Raw genomic sequence first — 21,673 nt, forward strand, 5'->3', positions numbered from 1 at the left:
TCTGTTGCTTGAGTTTTCTTTTCTTTTCATTTTGGTTTTTATTGCCTTTAGCTTTTATGTTTCTTACAAAAGGGTTTCTGTCTGTAAACTCCCAATTATCCTCCCTTTCTCTCCCTCAATCAGAGTTTTGGATATCGCACATGCTTCTCCTAGCCAAGTAAACAACTTTGGCTGTGGTGTTGGCCTAGATTCACCGTCTTGCTAAAGCAATATGTGGTGCTTTGTTTGGGTTTTTTAGGAATGGTTTATGAATGCACTCACAGTTCAGTCATAGTTTATTCTCCCAAGTCTGCGTGCCAGTTTGTTATAAATGTTAAAAGGCAGGCGGTTTGGGTTTATTAAACTCCCAGAGACCACATACTCTATTGAATTTTAGACTTGTGTGACTTGTGCCTTATGATAATTGTTAGTCTGATTTAATCACGCTGCTGTCTCAACACTGGTTGGATCCAGTCACTATGGTTAACATCTACATGAACGACTGGTGTCAGAGTTCAGAGATCGCTGATGTTCCCGCTTATTAGAGGATATTTCCGCTCCGCATAATGAATTTGGCTGAATCCACTGGACAGGAAGCCATTGCGACGATGTCAAATAATAGCCTCTATGTTTAAACTTTGACTATTTTGTCTCTCTCCAAAACAATAAATAGTGAGGCTTGCCCTTGGTGCACCGGGAGTCTGGGGGCCTCAGAGGCTGGGTTCTCTCTCTCTCTGCATGATGAGAGGGTCCTCCGAGGAGCAAGAGCCAAGAAATAGGATTATTCCATTCAGTAACTGAGAGCAGGGGATGGAGAGAGGAAGAAAGACGAAAGAAAGAGGGAAGAGAGGGGGAAAAAAGGGAGGAAGAGAGAGTTTTTCTTCTCTCTGTCTCGAGCATTTAAGTTCAACTTAAACAAACAGCATGTATTAGATGTCTTGTTTCATTCCCTGATCTCTGGGCTTTGCCCCTTTACCCTTGCTTCTAGGCTTTATGCTAAGCTAAGCTAACTGGCTGCTGGCTGTAGGTTCATATTCAACACGCAGACACGAGAGAGGTGTTTATCTTCTCAGCTGACTGTCGGCAAGAAAGCAAATATGCGTATTTCCCACAAAATGTAAAACTATTCCTGCTAGTTCGGGACATGACATTAAAGGGTCGGTTCAGACAAATCACGAAAAATCATATTATCTCATAAACTCATTATCTCATATCTCATGTGTTCGTGGTGCTCACAGCAATGAAAAAATACATTAAAATAATCCACAGAACACGTTATCAACATTTCTTTTGTTGGGACTATTTGTTCGTTAGAAAGTAGTTCTATTTTGGCGACTGCAGAAGTAGTCCCTGGTCCAAGGGTTTCTAGGACATGGCTTATCTAGAAAGTATCCAGGAACTTTCTAAATGTACATTTTCAACGCTGTGAGCACCACAAATGAATTTCCATTCACCTTCATTGTATTGAGGTGCAGGCAGATAATCTCAGACCCTGGACACCAAAACTATCTGCATGGCTAGATGCCACGAAAAGTTCTCTTCGTGTCAGTCTTCTTCTCTCCTGTATTCAGGGCCAGTCTGCTCAATCATAAAGCTCAGCTCTACATTATTGTTGTCACCAGGCCCACTTTTCCTTTCGAGGGATGGGAAGCACTCCACTGCATGTTGCAGCTGCCACAGCTGGAGAGAACGCAGCGTTATAGTAAATAGTCGTAGTAATATTTTGCCTTGAGAGAAACCTCTGACTCAGGGAGACGCAGCGGAGGTAGAGATCAAAATGAAATACGTCTCTGTTTGTTTACTGGCGCTTGTCTTCAGTATGATGTTATTGTCTCACGCGTTGGCAAAGGGTCAAAAGAATAATAGTAAATTTAATAGCCAGCAACACAGACCATTAAACAAGCACAGCATCTCAACCCAGAATAAACAGACACACCAACAAAAGAAACTCCGTGAGATTTATTTTTTAGCTACTACAATACAAAACAGCCGTGTGTGTTTTTTTTTCATGCGAGTTCTTTGCGAGTGCACATATTTCTATCTGACAAAACAGACTAAACATAATCCTAGACCTGGACGTATGACCCATAGCTCACTCCAGATTTTTCTCTTCCTTTCCCCTGCTCTGTTGTTTTATTGGCTCCTCTGTGGACTCAGTGTAAGCGGTGACATACAGAGTCGTGGAGCGCAGAGCCATATAATCAGAGAGGGCTGCTCTCTCGGCCGGCCCCCTTTGCCTCTGGTAAAATGTCTCTCCTTGTGCTTCAACACTCCCTTTGATGAGGAGGTGTTGATGTGTGATATCAACATTAACTACATGTCATTTGAGATCTTTGACAAGCTTCCTACAATGGCAGTTTGGTGGTAAAATTAAATGAGTCAAACAACAGCAGCCAAGGTCTTAAAGGGAAGGGGGCGGGCTTTAATCGTCCTATCTTGGCATTTCTAACTCTGCCATCAGCCAAGTGTAGAAAGGTTTCTTTGTGTAAGAAACAATCCTATTGTAGGTTTGTTTTTTTGACAGCTCAGGTCGGGGGACGTGTCTGGACAATGAACCTCTGAAACGAGACTTCCTGTACCCAACAGTGGCCCCGGGGCAGGTGTACGATGCAGACGAGCAGTGTCGCTTCCAGTACGGAGCCTCCTCACGCCAGTGCAAGTATGGGGTAAGAAACCAGCATCTTTCACGTCGCTCTCTCCGGCTCACCTGTCCTCTTCTCACTGTCGACATATGTTTTAACCGGAGCTCATTACTTCCTCATTTTCTAGTTCACAATGCCACATTTTCAGATTGTAACGTGGGACTGTGTAGTCAAAGACATCTCACAGGACTGGACTTTAGTTGGAAAGCGGAGCGGATAGTCGGGACGTAAACAAACTTATTATTCAGATATGAACAGAATTCACATTTCTGCAGTAATATCCCCGCCAAAAAACACAAACATCATGCACACACTGCTACAGTCAGCTGAACTCCCTCTTCACAGTGGTGTCGGGAAACGTCCATAAATCTGTTCAGAAGTCATGAGAACTTAAAGGATTGGTTGATCGGTTGCTATTTTGGTGATTTTTAGATGAGTTGAAAGTAGAAATCACAGAAAAAAAGGCACTCCTTATAACTAAAAGGTGATTGCTGGCTGTTTCCATGGCAACGGTGAGAACAGTAACTGCCAGTAGCCAAAGCAGCACGACTTGCCATGACGATGTAAAGTTAACGTCAAATCCGTATTCTGACATTCAGCGAGGTCCATCCTCACCAACCTCTCGTCAGGTCTCATCAGATTTGTTTATTTCTTTATTACTTCATGATGCAACACTGAGTGCGCTGAACTTAAGGGCCGTCTCAAAAAGTGCGTGCAAAACGGCCAAAAGAGCTTGTCAGATTTTTGCTAATAGCGCTCTCATTTTTTTAAAATCATATTTTCTTCAAACAAATGTTATTTTCATCTGAACAGTGTACTCCATCAGAACTGTATGTCTGCTGCCCTCGGACCCCCCCCCGACCCCCCCCCCCCCACCCCCCACCCCACACACACACACACCTTTCTAACGTCAGTTTGGGGAGACATAGTGTTTAAATGAACCGTATTCAAACAAAGTCTTCCCCCTCTCTCTGACGGCCGGCTTTTCACTCCGCGTGTGGCTAATTCTTAGTACTTCAAGAAATTTAAGTGTACATTTTTGTATAAAAGTACTACATAAATGCAGTCACCATTTTAATTTCAGTTACAGTTCTATTCTTCACGTGTTTAATAAGGGGTGTTGATGTGGCATGTTGAGTCCTTACATGGATAATAACAGTTTTCTTCAAGTTTATATTTCCCAGTTGAGATTAAAGGGGGGGTAAACATGCAAGGAAGATAATTGTTTTATTGTTGTCTGACAACTAGAGCTGGTTTGGAGGTGTCTTTCCACACGTTTTCTTATTCTTCTTTCTAATCTATAAACTTCCCAGACAAAGAGATGAAGGATTGAAGTCAACACTCCCCTCATCTGTAATGATAATGACTGGCCCACCCTGCCCGAGTAATGAGAAAACCTCAGCACATAAAGTGACACAGGCAGTGAAAGACAAGGAACGACCAGGCGGTAAAATGAGCGGTTGAAAGAATCCTCAAAGACTTAATGAACAATAACGTGATATTGTTTTGAGTTACATAAATATTTGGGCTCACAATGGGGAAAAAAGGGGGACAGAGATTAGCTGAGTTATTTCGTTTCATTGAAAGAAATATCTGACAGCAGATTATAACAGGCCCCAAATCAAGCCCTGTTATTTTGGCTCCTAAGCTCATAATTGTGGTTTTAGATCAACATGAAAGACACACATTTATGAGCGGATTGGATTCCAGCGCTGATTCAACAGAGCTAGATTGGAGTTTTTCATCTGACAATCAGATCTATTTCATACGGCCATCTGTGAAAGAGATGCCCTCTGCGACTGCTCACAGGACAGACGTGACCACAGAAATGGATAAAAGCTCTAATGAATGGAAGAGTCTGGTTTCTGAAGCTAAAGCTCAGCCATAACTTATTGAACTTTTCCACATTTGGATGAATGTTCTTTGTGTTTTCGTATCATTTTGTTCCGCAAAAGGATACAGAAGAACAGTGATGGGAAAGGAAGGGAAGTTTAGCCAGAGCACATCGAGGTTTATCTCTAATATTACTATAAATAATGTCATACTCTCATATTGTAGTTTTAATATGTCACTGGCAGAACATGTTTGGCTGAGACTGGAAGATAACAAAATGATTTGTTATTTTTTCAACCACAGAAAACTCTTAAAATTTTGGCCACAAATCTACATCATATTCATCTTCAGGCCAGGATGGAGATTTACCACGTCACATGACCTGGTGTGTCCTGTTCAACTGGGGGCGGCAATGTAGAGCAGCGGTTCCCAAGCAGGGGGTCCGGACCCTTCAAAGGGTCTCGAGATCATTATTTAGGTAGACTAAATTCTGTGTTTTGTGTTTAGCCCTAATTAGCGTATGTTAGCATGCTAACACACTAAGCTAAGCTGGTGAACATGCGAAACATCAACGAGTTAACATTGCTGTGGTGAGCATGATGACGTTAGCATCTAGCTAAGGACAGTCTCATAGAGCTGCTAGCATGGCTGTAGACTTAGTTTTGTTTTTCCTGTTTATTATTTTGTCGTACCATGACATAAAAGCTGTGTGAAAACTATTTATCTAAGTGATGACGTTTTTTGTCCAAAAGCCTGGTGGAGATAATTGGGCTGTTTTCATGATGATTGGCCACATTTGAGGCACTGAGTGGGCTATTTAGTGTCAGTCAAATCTGTCAAATCAATTCTAACAATCTAAGCGCTGCTCACAAATCAAACCAAAGTCTATCGTGCTTTGTATTTAGGTGTCATTACCAAAAGGGGTTGGGAGCCACTGATGTAGAGCAATACAACAGCAATATTTCACTGAACATGGCCGACGACACCTTCAGAACCGCGGGGGGTATCACGGACTTTAAATCACAGCACGAGACTGTGTCAGAGGTGGGAAAAGTAATACAGATGTCAAGAGAGGAAGTTCGGGTAATTTACAGCAATGATTTGGTTTTAGTGACTGCTTCGCACTCCTCAGTCAGTCATGCCAACATACCGACACACGCAGACTGGCCATGTGAGTGTTTTCCAGACCTGAGCGACACTGGAACCAGAAGGTATAAAAAACAAACAACCTTTGATGGCTATATTAGCGAGGCCCTCAACGAGCGCCCCTGCCCTTTTTATCGCCGGCTTGTTCTCTCTTAGCGTAAATCCATCAGGCCCACATCCATGTTCGTTAAGGCCCGGGCCACTGACCTTTCAGCGGGGCCGAGATAGTGAATGGAGCAGCGGGGCGGCTTATTGAAACCAGCTGGCAGAGGGGAGTCGCTGCAACCAGAGAGTGGCAGTTTGCCGCTTTATTTAATCTGGATAGGCTCAGGGAGCTGCAGGGCTGTGGCATATTTACTGACCCCGGGGGTCAGAATCTGTGCGCGGGATCATAACTCTTTTTCATGGGCCTGCTCTTCTGCCGTACACAATTGTCCTGTAAAAGCCTTTGAAGTTGAGACGCGAGGCGACCCAGTTAGCTTTAATGGGAAATCTAATGCAAGGTTGTGCAGAGCTGTCCTTGTAACATGTGTTCACTTTATGGTTTTATTTATTTGGTGGCAACTTAGTGCTGTCTACCCACTATCGCTCTCTCACACACACTCCCTTCCTTTAGTAATCTAAATGGATTCTCCTCCTGCTCTAGACTGAAGAGTGAGGAGGAGAGGACGGAGATATGGTGTTTATTCAGAGCACTCAGTAATACTAAAGATATTTGTTAGGCCTACGAGTCGTCTTTATCTAAGACTTGGGAGGCCTATTGCTCACTCTTGATTTCCCCTAAGAAGCAGAAATTGGATTTCTTCAACTGATGTCACGGTCCCGTGTGGTCCTGAGGTGAACGTGAACAAACGTTAGTCATGGTGTTGATCCAGCTGACTCTTCATTTCTCATAAGAGAACATTAAGAGTACCCGGTGACCTTTGGCGTATTGCACAAGATGCACTATGATCCAAAGCATATGGGCCCTTGACGTTAGATGCCTCTCAGCGGTCCTGATGTGGTCTCATCAACTCCTCTCATCCTCTGATTTGATCTGTAATCGCGTAGATTTATAGATGAACCTCCATGCAGTTTGTGTGTTTTTCCTCTCACAGAGTGAAGAAAAACACTAAGAGGAAAACCACTGAAGGCAACTGATAAATCATTCTCACCCTTATTCTGCAATCCACCCCCCAGTCTGCTGAATTGATTTATTCTGACCAACTTGCTTTTGCCTTCTTTCCTAGGAAGTGTGTAGAGAGCTCTGGTGCCTTAGCAAAAGCAATCGCTGTGTAACAAACAGTATCCCTGCTGCAGAGGGGACTCTGTGCCAGACTGGCAGCATTGAGAAAGGGGTAAGTCATCGAATGTTTCTCGTACATTTAAAGGTTCACCCAATTTACCAAAACAAAAAACATATTTTCTCACTTCCTCCAAGTGGTATCTAGGGATAACTGAGGTTTTAAGATATCCTGTGAGTTTTCTGCATCCATCACCCACGTCAGGAGGAGGAGGAGGAGGAGGAGGAGGAGGGAGAAATGCAAAAAATTAGACCTCAACCACAGTCTTTGGAAATGTGAACAACTTTTTGCCTACTGACATCCGATTACACGCCTCTTACCCGTGATATCTCTGCCAGCTACTACGACCCAGGAGCTAACATTCAAGTTGTCTTTTATATGATGGACGGGGTTAGCTAGTCCCCTGGGGTCCCATTTGATTGGATAAATTTCTCTACACGCCCCCGAGTTCAAGATGAGTCATCAGAAATATTGTAAGGAGATGCAGGAGAAACGAGAGAGATTTTGATATAAAAATACTCAAAAGTGAATTTTTGGCTCATACATTTGGCTGCCAAGCTAACTGGCCTGTTTGGTCACTAAGGTCTGACACTGCTAACATGGCTAATATTTAACTCTATGTGAAACCTTAGCTTGGCCTCTGTGAGCTAATCCACTGATAGCATTCCCATTTAAATTAATTGATTTTAGGGAGCCTTGATTGGGCCTGGATAAGCCACAGACCTCACTGTGAACTCTTTTCAGCGGCACGACTTTCCATCGAAGTAATAGTGTCTCCTGAGAGCTCCCTCTGTGCATTATCCAGAGCGACTGGGACTGTGTTTCAGGAAAGACAAGTTGCTGAGGCAGAAATCTTAAAGACGAATTTCTCAAAGAAAAATTGACCAAAACTGGCCCTTTAACCATCACAGTACCTGGTCCTCTGTGTGCAGGAGTTAGCCTCAGCTAGTGGTACCTCACTGCCTCGACTTGCATCTGTTCCACTCTGGGAAGGGGCACCATTCCCTGAGTGTGCACTCATGCAAAGGGTGCTGCCACACACTCTCTCTCACACACACACACACACACACACACACACATGCAAGCAGGCCAGGGTTTAGGTCATCAGCCCTCTGGTGATGCCAGCCAGGTTAGGGGAGACAGTTTTAACACGGATTACGGCAGCCATTGTCACCGGATGGTCCGAGGTCTAAAAGGGAAGAATAGGAGAGTGTCACGAGCTGTCACCCGTGATTACCATTAGCTCAGTGGAGCCTTTGAGGACCGGGGCCCACGGACAGGGTCCTGGACAACACAGGGGGCCCCAGGTTGAGCCTGGGGGGCTTTGGAACAGCTTTTGGAGCAGCTTTAGGAGAGCCAGTGGCATACCCTGTCTGCCCCTGCCGGGGACAGCTTCAAAGGAATATGAATGTCAGCCATTTCTCACCCAGCGTGTAATGGAGAGAGGCCCTTCCAACAGGAGCAGGGAGAGAGGGAGAGAGGGACTGGGGGAGAGGGCAGAGGGAGGTGGGAGAGAGACAGAAACTGACCAACAGAGAGGAGATTTTTTACTGTGTGTTCAAATGGACTCATAGCTCCGAGGTGGAAAGCAGACTTCATCTTCCTCCCCTCTGTGTCTCTACCAGTCAGTTTCTCTTCTGTGTCTTGATCCCTCCGTCCTTCTCCCAATCTCTCCTTTCCCCCTCTCCTCTCTCCCACTGCTAATCTTGTTTAGACAGCGTCTCAGGACGTGAATGAGTAAGTCAGAGAAAGAGGACAGTGGCCCAACGTAGCCCTCACCTTGACTGTCCCAGCCTCTCTGGGTTCTTAACCTACTGACACAGTTGGAGAGACAAAGGGCCGTCTCTGATCCCCTCTTCCCTCTGGAGCTCTGAACAGCTTAGCACGAGGCTTAAAACACTCCTGAAACACCACGCGGAGCTTTCCATCCCTCACCTGCCTCTAAAAACACCACACACTCCTCTGGACACATTAAACCAAAATACAAAAACATGCCAAGTCAGTATAAGAAGTTAATTAACTAAGAAAATGCACAAATTAAAAGAATAGTACAATATATCGGGAAATGTCATTTGTCACTTTGCTAACGTTAGCTAACATTAGCCGCTGTAAGCTAAGTGGCCACATTCATTGCTTATGAATTCAACATTTCATTTGCATTGTGTTATTTCTTAGTCTCGCTGTAATGAGACAGACATTGATTTTGATTTCAGTAATCTCATTACACTTTCGGAAAGCAAGCAAATGAGCATAGATCCCCAAATGTTGAACTATTCCTTTAACGATGAAAAGGACACAACATGACTTTAGTCACATGAACGACACAACAGTAAACCTGAACGGGGAGGAAACCAGGACAGTAATAACAAAATGTAAAATGGCAGGTAGGAGAGGAGAAATAACAGGACTAATGCGGAAATGAAATTATAGGGTGAGTAATAGCATAATCACAAGTTACCCTGTGTGTTTGTGTGTGTGTGTGTTTTAAAGCGAGACAGAGGGACAGAGAATGTGTTATTGAAGGAAAACTTCATCAGTCAGCTTCTGTATAGTCTACATTTCACTATGCACAGATGCACATAAACTTATAGTGAGCTAATAATGGTTGTAAAACTGTAAAACTGACACTGAAGTATTCTGTGTTGTGATAAGTTGCTTGTTATTGTGAGTCTCGCCTCAGCTCGAGACTCTCAAACACTCGCTGAGTCGTTGTGTCTCAGTGTTTTTGTTTCAAAGGAATGATTCAGCTCTTCTGCGTAATAACCAAAGTTTCCCTCCCTTTCTGTGTGTGTTTCTGCTCCTCCCCGGCCAGTGGTGCTACCAGGGGGAGTGTGTCGCGTTCGGTACCTGGCCTCAGAGCGTGGACGGAGGCTGGGGGCCCTGGTCGACGTGGGGGGAGTGCAGCAGGACCTGTGGGGGCGGTGTATCCTCCTCCATGAGGCACTGTGACAGCCCAGCGTAAGTAGGCAAAGTAAGCCACAGCAAGCTGAACACACACATCCAGGTCCTGCCTACAGGTGTGTGTATGTGCACATGTGTATGCTGTGTGGATGTATGTTATATCCGAATAGGAGTAGAGCTAATTAGATGAAGCAAATTTTATATTACAACAATATTTCAGGGGGTAAATGCCTCCTTCTTTGGGAAATAAACAGCCGTACAGGCTCTTCCTTTCTAGCAAGAGTTTGTTTAATTGCTTACGAATTCAACATTTCATTTGCGAGAGGAAGCTTGTTTTACTTCTTCATTCCAGAGACTTAATCTCGCTGGAACAAGACAGACAATCGCCAGAAGAAGGTTCTTTAAGGTTGTCCTGGACAGCACTATCTCCTAATGACACTAAGCACAGAAGTATGTCCTCATGCTGTTTGAGATGGACTGATGTAGCATGTGCAATCAGTTAAGACACAGCTCACTCCGCCGTGTAGTTTTGTTTTAAGGCCTCACTAGACAAATCATCGTCCCGTGCATCTTCGTCTGGCACGTACACATTGGGGATCCTTCTTCCAGCGTTGCATTCCTTTGTTTTGGAAGCTAGATATTACGTCAAACACGTCATGGGAAGACACGAGAAAGAGCCAGGGTGAACCAGAGGGAAGGAAAAAAAGGGGGCTAAGGAGGGAAGAGGGGGAAGAGGAGAAGGCACCGGGATAATGTGGAACACCTGTGAAAGGTGATCGCTGCCGCTCAGGCATCAGTGCAAAGAGGAGGGAGGCAGAGAAAACACAGCCAGACGAGCCTCTAACACATTCATTACAGAGCCCGTCTCATGGTCTTTCTGTGATGAAGTGGAAATAGTCGTGGAGGAAAGGGAGGCTAATGAAGGTGAGAAGAAGGAAAGAGACGATAAGACAAGAAAAACAAACCCTTTCACAGATGTAGTAGATGAGCGTAGTGAAGAGTAGACGGGGGAAAAAAAAGGGGCGAGTAGAGGATCGTTCTGAGGTTACAGAACTTAAAGTCTCTCTCCGACAACTAAATGGCATGTCACGCTAAAGAGCTCTTAGAGCAGCTTGGATTTCATGAATGAATCATTGGCACACATTCGCAGCAAAGCGGCAAACGCAGACACACAAACACACTTTGTCTTCAGGGTTTTTTTCATGGCCTGCATTCACCAAACCCGTCCTAATGTCACCAAAGAGGAGAGTCTCTTTGAGGAGTTTGTGATTGTGATGTGTTGAAGATCTCCTCTCACCTCTCAGTTCCCCACTCATTCAATTCTCTTGTGTCTCTCAGCCCGTCTGGAGGAGGCAAGTACTGTCTCGGAGAGAGGAAGCGTTACAGATCTTGTAACACCGACGTGAGTTCCTTCATTTCTTTGCCTCCCTGTTATTACTCTGTCTGCGTGGTGTTTGGAACAAAGTGTACAAGCGACTTGGAAACCAAACTGTCCTCTTGATGGATGCTCTGCTCTGGTTTGTAAAGGGACTGAGATAGTTGGTGTGTTGAAGCATTCTGACCCGGGATGGATTCGGCCTGTCACGGCTGAAGCTCCTCTTTGCTGCTCCACGCTTTATAAGGAGCATGTTAGCTAGCAGCATCACGCCGCCTTTAAGCTTTCTGACATGTTTTCTTCCTGGAACGCAGGGCAGACGATGATAAAACTGGACAGGCTGTGATTCAATATTCCCCCGGTGAATTTGGGTTTATTCGCCTCTTTGTCACTTAGTACTTCGTATATTGTTTGTGACATTTCACTTGAGTCAACGATGATGACAGTTTCAGAGTGTATTCCATGAAAAGCAGTTCACAGAGCTGGTCTGGAGCAAAGCTTTAAACAAATATTTATCATGGCTGCAAGTTGAGATCTCTGTTCAACTATTTCTAGGTGGGCTTTTTTTTCACAAGGTGAAAATTGAAATAGTTAGGGCCCTGGTGGACATTTAACCACAAGTCTTAAAAATAACAGCTGAGAGCAAGCACTGAGTGTTTTCTTTGGACAACAAACAACATCCCTAACCGCTATTTCATCACACTGACCACACCTTGTCCAGGGAAATGTGAGTGTGTGTGTGTGTGTGTGAGGACCAGATGGAGATACAATGACAAATACTCACACACTTACATGCATAAATTGATGTTTATATCACGGCTATTTTTACATTGATGAGTGGTCAGATATTATATGTTAATGCCGCCCCCCTCCCTTCCTGTTGCTACTACGTCTGTCCTGTGGGAGGTTACTTTATATTATAAGGCCGGTCTGTTAGCATAATGCTTCATGCCTGTTGGGCTCGGACACAGTCAGATATGCAGGTTATAGTTGACATTAAAGGGGCACTCCAGCAATGTAATATTATACTCCCATAAAGTTGAGGGACTTGTGAGAGACTAAGAGTACTTACTGAGCTAAATGCTAACGTCAGCTAGCTACATGCGCACAATGACAATGCTAACATGTTGAACATCTGAGTTTAGCTTGTAAGCATGCTAACATTTGCTGAATAGCATTAAACACCAATGCATCTAATAGTTGTTGAGATATTTCAGTCTGGACCAAAGTGGAGGGGCGACAGCCATGCTCCCAGCATGCAGGGATATGAGTTGTCTCTAAGCCCAAACCAAGATTACTGCAGTGACGTTATGATAAGTTCCTCAGACATCATACAGCTGTTCACGCAGGTTGTGTAATGCTCCTCATTATTAGTAAATTGACTCTGACATGTAACATCAGTGGAGTTCCCCTTTAACTCTGAGGATGTGTTTCACATACATATACAGTAATGTGTAATGCTGCTAAGTTGATTAATTGATTACTCAATCAGCAGAAAACTAATTGACAGCAATTTCTATCTATCTATTAGTCGTTTAAATCGTTTATCAAGAAGAAACAACAAACATAATCTGGTTCCAGTTGGTTAAATGTGAAGACTTGCCGCTTTTCTCTTTGGGGTAAGATGTCACTTCGGGCTCTGGGGTTGTTGATCAATAATGAAAATAATCCTTACAGCAGCTCTGTTACTGTGACCTCAGAAGTTATTTCTTCTGTTGGCACATGTAAATCTCATTTGGCCCTGTGCTGTCATTTCAACACACACACACACACTTGTAATAATATTATTCTGTCTCTTCTGACTCAATCTGCATGTTTGATGTGCAACTTTAAAGTTGCCATATTGGCAAAACACTTGAGTGGTAATTAAAAGTGGCTCTGCCTTCCCTATGGCCCGACGTGGAACACTTTCAGCATGTGAAATACAGCTTTGACCTAAGAGCTTTTATTTGTCCCGGGGGAGAGTGTTTTGGGGTTTCTAAGGACCTTTTCACACCAATAAAGTCTTTCTTTCCACTTTTTTGTTTTTTTACCTCCTCTTACTGGAGCAGCATCCACACAGGAAGACAAAACACACTGTTCTCAATTAGGAATTAGAAGAAACAGGTCTGTTTCAGTGTCGGAAAATGAAACGTGACATCTTCAGCAGACTTTGTCCAGTTGTTAATGATGATGTTGTCGATGCAAATAAAAAGTTTCCAGAATAAAGAAATAGTCGTTGCAGATGATTAAGCCTGCATCTCAAGATGTTAAAGGATCCATACCGGAGTGCTTGCAAGTTTTAGCTCTTCTACCACAAAACTTCACTACATTTTTTTCTGACCATTTTTGAATGAATCCCACCGATTTTGTTCCAGTTTTCCATCGATTTCCATTCATTTACGTATGACAAGAAAATCAATTGACAGACTCCTCAAACTTTCCAGTCCATCACAGAGTAACCATCAAGTCTGCATTATGTTACATAATAAATTGTTTGGTAATGCAGTTTATTCGCACATTGATTTGAAATTTATATTCACTGTGTTGGAATTCAAAACTCGATTCGAAACTTGATACTTACATTTTTATTAAAACTATTCGTCAATAACCACAAAAGAACAACAGTTTCCAGGCACCTATATCATATTAGATTATCACATTATGGACAGCAAGTCTTTATGCAGCGCCACATAATTCGTGTATGATTATCCATGATTGGTAAAGCATGCAGCAAAAAGAAAAGCACGAGTGAAATAGAAAGGAGTAAACCAACAGCTATATTATCCATTTTATCCATCTTCCAATCATCTAATCAGTCTTTAATCTCATGGATCTCATTGATGATTTCAAGCTGAACTCCAGGAGTCTTTTAATAGATTTTCATATTGTGTGGAAATGAATGAAAGCGTCATGTCAAGTATATTTGAGTCGTATTAAATGGTCATTTAAGCATCACAAATTCTAAAATATTTACTGTCTGGTGTTTGCAGGCCTGCCCTGTTGGATCTCGTGATTTCCGAGAGAAGCAGTGCGCCGATTTTGACAGCATGCCTTTCCGAGGGAAGTACTACAACTGGAAGCCCTACACCGGTGGTGAGTTCAGGACTGGGTTGCACCAGCTATTCATAAATCCATTAAAGCCCCTGAAAACAGGTCGTAAGGTAGCAAGCTAATGTTCTTCTTTCAGTCAGCTAGTTCAGGTAGCTATGCAACAGTTACCTGGTTAGTGGGTGTAAATATTTAGAAACAACTAATCTTTAAGTAAGAAACATGTGTGTTATAACCAGGCTAAACTTGCCGATGCAACCGGCTCCATTTCATACATCCAGTCTTTACCTTTTTCAAGTGCTGAGCTGTCAAATCTTCCTGTCACAAATGACAGGCTGCAGGCCGGCCTGTCTTGTGTACCCAGTTAACACCAACAGTGGGAAGGTCTCTTTGATGGGCAGAGAATTCTTCAGATTCCTGTACCCTAGACTCGAAGACCCACGCTGGTTTTCTGGATCTGCTGCATGTGGGAGACTTTACATTCTTTTTTTTCTAGTCAGAAATCTCCCAGAAGAAGAACCGGGGCTCATTCTTCAGTCTCTTCTGGAGCAACACATATATCTGACTGAGCCAGAGTGGTTGGAAGTGCTCTCGTACTATCACAGTTATTGGCAGGAGTTTAGGAGTACAGGCTTTGTGTCGTTCTCCCACTAAGTTCTCTCCTTGATGTCTGCAGATCGTGAAAAATATCCACTTAACTCAAAACACAAGACAAAGTGATAAAGGTTCGAAGCATGTAAACACGGCTTTTATTTTTCTTTTGGAGATGGAGGAGCTTAAGTTCGATCTCTTTTATCACAGGGGTCTGTTTTGTCAAATCCATCACCTCCTGACTTACAGCGTTCCTCATGCAAAAACAGCAGATAACCTGCGTTAGTGTAATTGTTGTTGGCAGCCGGCGCTGTCTCTGCTGGTGTCAGTGTTGCAGTGACGTCAGGCTCGGGGTTTTAGATCTGAGCGCCGCTGACTTTCCTCCCCGTGATTATTATTGTCAACAAGTCAAAAGGAGATCCCAGAGCTGGCTGCAAGTCTAGCGTTTGCTGGTCTTTATGTGTTGTTTACCATTTATCTCTGAGTTGTTCTATTAGCGTCCAGGTCATGTTGTCTGTTTTCTGTGTGATAACGATGTGCTCTGTCTGTGTGCACTCTTTGTAACCCAGGTGGTGTTAAGCCCTGTGCGCTGAACTGCTTGGCAGAGGGCTATAACTTCTACACAGAGCGCTCTCCTGCAGTCATAGATGGCACCCGATGTCAGGCTGACTCTCTTGACATTTGCATCAATGGAGAGTGTAAGGTAAGGCAGCGGCGCTTTGTCGTATATATGGTCTTTCTGGTCATTCAAGAGCCCAAATCCACACGACGAAACGTTTTGGATGCTCTGTTTTATTCTCTTTTATTGAGGTCTTAAAAGAAAGGTTGGGTCTTATTTTCTTAGCTCAGTTTCCATCTGTTTGGATCGGTTATAATAACAGTATCCTGCCTCATTGGACCTATTATAAGTGACGCAGCCACATTCCCAAATCTGAGGTTTTTTCATACATCGTACAAATGTTATCATATCAGATACAACTGGTACGAAAAACCCAAGTTTTACTGTAATAAACTGCAGTTTTCCTTTGACCAGTAGTCTAGAAAGCTATAAACTCGATGATGATGTTTTGGTTTATAAAGTATGACTTGAAAATCAGTGATAGTGAAAAGAAAATATATATATATTGTCAAAGACCTGCCAAAAGCCTCCTCATCCTCCGTGACAGCGTAAACACGACTGCACCGTTCTCCAGTGAGGAACAATCAGGAGTTGCTGCTCGTGGCTGATTGTGATCGAATGACTGGCATTGACTCTTATCAGGGCTCTGCAGCCTCGACCGGGATTGTTTTGTGATAAATAAAACACAAAAATCATTGTTTTGATTGAATAATGATTTCATATATATTTGAAAAGGCTGATTTAATAACAAGGCAAAATAACATTTTATGGAAAGGAGTTGGCAGTTGGTGCTGTCTTTGTTTTCATGAGCATAAATCATGTTGTACAACTGTGTGTGTGTGTGTGTGTGTGTGTGTGTGTGTGTGTGTGTGTGTGTGTGTGGAGAAGAGAGGTTTTTGTGTATTTTCTGCGATGCAGCTGAAATAACTTTTTGGTTCCTCGCTTTAAGTGTTTGTTTTGACTTCCACCTGACCGTACAATTCGATTCCTGTTTGGCATGAAAACGCAGCATCTGTGCCAACAACATTACTCTGATTCTAATATAAAAACACAACACGGTGTGTGTTTTAATGGCAAGAAAAGTCCAAGAGGTGGAATATTCCCTACCAGAGGAGCATTGCAGGTTTATTTCCAGTCTGAGTCCGGCGTGTCGTTGTATTTCAGAGGCTGGCTCTCTGGGTTCGCTGTCACACTGTGATAAATCAATAAGAACGCTGTCTGCTTGGAGAGCTTTCAAAAACACTCAAAACTGCTCTGCTGTTTACAGGTGCTGGAGAGAGAGAGAGATAGTGATGGAGAGTAGAAAGATCCAGAGGAGTAGTGGAAGTGTCGGTGATAACAGTAACCCCCCCCCCAGTTGTACTGTCACACAGATAAAGCTGCTATCACACAGTTTAGAGACTGAAACTATTTCTGTTTGCCATTTTACTGAAATGTTTGCTCTGTGTAATGTACGGCTGCAACTAACAATCGTTTTCATTATCCATCAGCCTTCAGATAATTTTCTCGGTTAATTGTTTGGTCCATAAAATTGTGAAAATGCCCATCCCGTCTGCTGTTCCACCGTCGCGTTTAACCCAAATACATTCAGTTTGCAGTGATATAAAACCAGCGAATCCTCACATTGGAGAAGCTGCTTCCAGAGAATCTTCTGTCGAACGACTAATCGATTAATCAACTAATCGTTGCTGCTTTAATATAGTTCCCATAATCCAAGAAAAAAAGCACCTTCTGCTAACAATCCCAAAATGCAATACGTTAAGTGAAGTGACCTACTGAGTGTCTGTTATATATTTTTAACATATTTAATACTGCAGTTCAGTTCAGCTTTGTTGTTGTTATTCTTACGTACAACATACAAGAACAAATAATTAAAAAAAACGTGATAAATAACAGTAGAAGTTTTGTGCAAAACTATTTTAAGAGGCAGGATAATGAGTGTGTGTACATTGCTGTTTCCACTATAAACATAGTAAATACAGACAGAAATTGTGCAAAAAACATACAGTAATTTAAGAACTGCACACTATAAAAACACTGTGCGTGGGGATTAAACAGAGAACTCCATTATACGTTCTGCATTCACACATTTATAGAAGTTTTCATGTAAAATGTAGTAGAAATATCCAAAGTGAACTGTGAAAATGAACAAATGTGTTCATATTGCAGATGCTCTAATGAGTGCACATACTGCTGGTGTTGTTGCCCTTAAAGGGGAACAATAATGATATAATGAAAACACAGATCTTACCTTTAATTAAAATCTGCTGATCCACCTTTGACGCTTCAAGGCATTACCAATCAAGTAACGATGAAGCAATCACTCTAAATTGAGCACAGATAAAGATTTAATGCGCTCCATGTGGCCTCCATATTAAAATTTATTTGAAGCCAACAAAACATGATGGACTCAGAGTCCATCATGTTTAATGAGCTCTCGTATGTTTTACATGTAAAAACCTGCCAAGTTGTTAACAATTACAGCTGGAATTCAATCAGTATAGCTGTGTTCTTTATTTTTCTTATTGTCAACAACTCCCATGAAAAGACGTAAATAGTGCATTTGTTGGGGACTATTTTCTGCAGCAGATTAATACACATTTTTTGCTGTAGTGAGTATTCGTGGCAGCAGGAGTCATTGAGTCAAGATACAGTGGTCATGTCACCGAGGGCAGCGATGTGGCTCATTGATGTGATTTTAATAGTTTGGGGACAACAATGGAGGTCTGGGGCAAGAAAGAATTCTTACTCTTTTCATTGGATTTGTTAACAATAAGAAAAATATCAAACGTCAAACTCTTCTATGAAGTCTGTCAGCTGAAGCTGCCCCAACAGCAGAGGACTGTGGCTGAGTGCTGTATAAATAGAAAAGGAAGGTATTGTATTCTGGTGACTTCCTCCAAAACAAACGAGACAAATCCCTCCAAAAAAATCCCCACAATCCTGCCAGTCAAGGTTTTTTATTTTAAGGAACAGCCTTTTAATTCACTTTTTTGCTAAGACATACATGATAAGATTGATACTCTCTCATCTGTACAATAAATATGAAGCTACAGCCAACAACCGGTTTGCTTAGCTTAGCATTAAAACTGTAAACAGGCAACAAAATCCATCTACCAGCACCTCTAAAGGCCACTAATGAACAGGTTATATCTCGTTGTTTGTTTAATCGCTATAGAAACTGGAGGCTTGTTGCACCTTGAGCATTCAATCAAAACAACGCTCGCTCTCATTCTCTGACTTTGTTTGTTGGCTTCAAAGCATGTGGGCTGCGACAACATCCTGAGCTCCGATGCTAAAGAAGATCGATGTCGTGTGTGCGGAGGAGACGGCAGCACCTGCGAGGCGTCGGAGGGACTCTTCAACGAGTCTCTACCCAGAGGAGGTAAAACATATCCCACTCCGGGACGAGAGATATTCTGTCACCTCGTGTTTCTATTACATCTCCTTTGATATATCGGACAGCAGCTTTCAGGCCTCTTTGCTTCACTCAGTGTGAGGAGGAGGAGCAGAGATAGTGTGTTTTGGTTTGACGACCACATGTGACAAACTTAACGTCACCGGAGATGACTGTGAAGAAAACAAAGTTACTCGTCGTCCATTTGGCAAAGCAGCGTTCGTCTGAAAGCCAACACATCACCGAAGCCAGGAAGATAAGCTTTCACGGAAATGTGCCTTTTTGTCTCCTTTGTCACCCACAGACAGAGCATATGTTTTTGGCTGTTTAGAAAGATGTTGTCAGAATATAGATCAAAACATAATATTTTTCCCATTAATTACATCATGCAGTGAAGAAATCAGGAGTGGAGATAGGGACGTGGTGTTGGCTTTAGCCTGAGGTCGTCTATAGAGCAGGAGAGAGAGAAAACATATTTCTCCTTCTATGGTATGGCTAGTAAACCATCTAAAAATACTGTGTGTGCATGTGTGTGTGACGGTAAAAAAAAAAAGGAGGGGATTGTTTTGTCCTCCTGCTTTGTCCTTTTTGGGTGATTTGGAATTTATTCTATACGTACTCCTACCTAACATGATATGTGACCTTCTGTCTTCTCTGTGTAGTAAAAAACATCTTCTGAGAAATGAGATTTGGTGGTGATGGTGGTGGTGTGTGTGTGTGTGTGTGTGTGGGGGGGGGGGGGGGGGGGGGGGGGGGGCGTTGAGTGGGAGGAATACCACCTTAACGATCCCTGTCCTTATCTTCCAGGCTACATGGAGGTGGTTCAGATCCCAAAAGGATCGGTTCACATCGAGATCAAAGAAATCGCCATGTCAAAGAATTATATCGGTGAGTGACGGCCTCAAAATGATCAAGTCACATTTATGCACCTCTGTGACCTTTATTTTCATTAGCCATGCTAGCGGCATGGCTCTAGGGATGGCAAACGTTCATGATCCCCGGAGGATGAAGCTCACTGACTTTGGTGATCTCCATCAGAAAGATCAACATCTACTGGATTAGGATTGGCACACAGTTTTGTACATTCATGGTTCCAGGATGATGAATCTTAATAACTTTAATTAGCACGGGCTAATTAGCAATTTTTAGCACGCTAACACCTTAAACTAAGTGTGTGAGCATGGTAAACATTACATGCTAAACGTATGACTGTGAGCATGTTAGCATGGCGACTATAGCATGTAGTCTCACAGAGGTTATGGTGTGACTGTAGACTCTCAGTCTTGTTTCACTATCAGTCCATCAATCTCAGTAGACCCTGTAGTTCACTACAGTGTGATGAATTGGCAATTTGGGACATCAAGCTGTTTCATATTATCTGTTCAGCTCTGCGTCGACCACATTTCCAGGGATTTCGTTGCGTCTTTGTCAAGAGCAAATTAGACGATGCCATCGTTTAATCTCCGGTTGCCTAATTTAAAGCCGTAAAAAAGAAAAAAAAAACCTCCCTGAATCTTAACACATGTGATGGCTGTCTTGGCCTCAGACTCATCCGCTCCGTTCCAGACTAAACAAAAACTATTTGCTACACTGGCAGCGTCAGACCCAAAACAATCAAACAACCGGATTCAATTAAGCCACGTTCTGTGTCTTTTCATTAGCGAGAGAGAGACATGTGACAGCGTGTTGAATTTATAGCGGATGGTGTTGATGGAGGGCTTAAGTTACACTTTGAACCGGAGAGCTGCATCAGATTTATAGGGCCGTGGTGACAGCTGCCTGGTCCACCAGGATTATGGGGGATATGATGTCTATATATCAAAGTTTAAAGAGTGCAATTTTGGCTGTTGCGTTGGACTAGATTTTCCCTTCCAAGCAATTTGTAACTTTGTTATGAATTTCATCTGTGACCCCAGTGATAAAGATAATATTTTTCTTTTGTAGCATTGTCTGAGTCCTCGCTATTTAGGTCAGCAAAGTTTGCATTTTAAAGCAAAGACTAAGTGAGACAATATAAAAATTGAGTTTGGGACGCTCGTGGAGACTTGTTTAAACTTCACTGTTCAAAATAACAAAATCACAATGCTCACAATCAGTGCCAGATGTGCTGAAAGTGGATTTATTGAGAAGGGGATTGTGATACGTTAAAGAGGAGTAAACTATTGTTCATCTAATCTGCGTAAACGCTGCAGAGGGGAATCTGCAGAGCGCGAGCCAGAGAGACAGAATAGCGAGCGGTTGGATCGTTTCTCCTCAATTTGGCCCCATTTCAACCAGAGAAAGAGGATATTTTCAGATCTGTTGTGCTTGGAGACCAACTTTTGTTTTGACAACCAGACAGAGTGGTATTCATGAGGTTCGTCCAGGCTTTCACCTGAGGTGTGTTTTCTTTCTCTTCCTAAAGTTGACGTATGTTCGTGTCGGTGCACGGGAGTTTCTTCATTTAAAGGCAGTGTGTGTGTGTGTGTGTGTGTGTGTGTGTGTGTGTGTGTTTCTGCTCAGTGTGTCAGCGGATAGAAAGTTGTCAGTGATGTCAGGAAGGCTGAAAATGATGATGATGAAGATGAACGACGGCACTGAACACCAAAATGATTGTCTTCGCCTGTCGTCTCAGCTACCGTTCCTGCCTGCTTTTGATTTCTTGTTTTCTGTCGTTACGTAGCTTTGAAATCCGAAGTGGACGATTATTACATCAACGGAGCGTGGACCATCGACTGGCCCAGGAAGTTTGACATCGCGGGGACGGCCTTCCACTACAAGAGACCCTCTGATGAACCGGAGTCTTTAGAGGCGCTGGGAGCTACCACTGAAAACCTGATTGTCATGGTAGTAGATAATATTTCATTGTACACCACGCACTGTAAAAAACAGTGGGAG

General features: G+C 43.0%; 1 protein-coding gene across 1 annotated transcript in view; it reads left to right on the forward strand.

Moving 5' to 3' along the window:
* Positions 1-21,673, forward strand: part of adamts6 (ADAM metallopeptidase with thrombospondin type 1 motif, 6) — a 48,776-nt gene that overhangs the window by 14,980 nt on the left and 12,123 nt on the right. The window contains exons 10-18 of the mRNA XM_070924686.1: positions 2,504-2,645; positions 6,830-6,937; positions 9,696-9,841; positions 11,123-11,186; positions 14,132-14,234; positions 15,350-15,483; positions 18,661-18,784; positions 19,604-19,684; positions 21,459-21,622. Coding sequence (XP_070780787.1) covers positions 2,504-2,645; positions 6,830-6,937; positions 9,696-9,841; positions 11,123-11,186; positions 14,132-14,234; positions 15,350-15,483; positions 18,661-18,784; positions 19,604-19,684; positions 21,459-21,622 — 1,066 coding nt within the window. The remainder of the gene's footprint in view (positions 1-2,503; positions 2,646-6,829; positions 6,938-9,695; positions 9,842-11,122; positions 11,187-14,131; positions 14,235-15,349; positions 15,484-18,660; positions 18,785-19,603; positions 19,685-21,458; positions 21,623-21,673) is intronic.

This window comes from Enoplosus armatus, chromosome 18 (genome assembly GCF_043641665.1).
Source record: "Enoplosus armatus isolate fEnoArm2 chromosome 18, fEnoArm2.hap1, whole genome shotgun sequence".
Lineage (NCBI taxonomy): Eukaryota > Metazoa > Chordata > Actinopteri > Centrarchiformes > Enoplosidae > Enoplosus > Enoplosus armatus.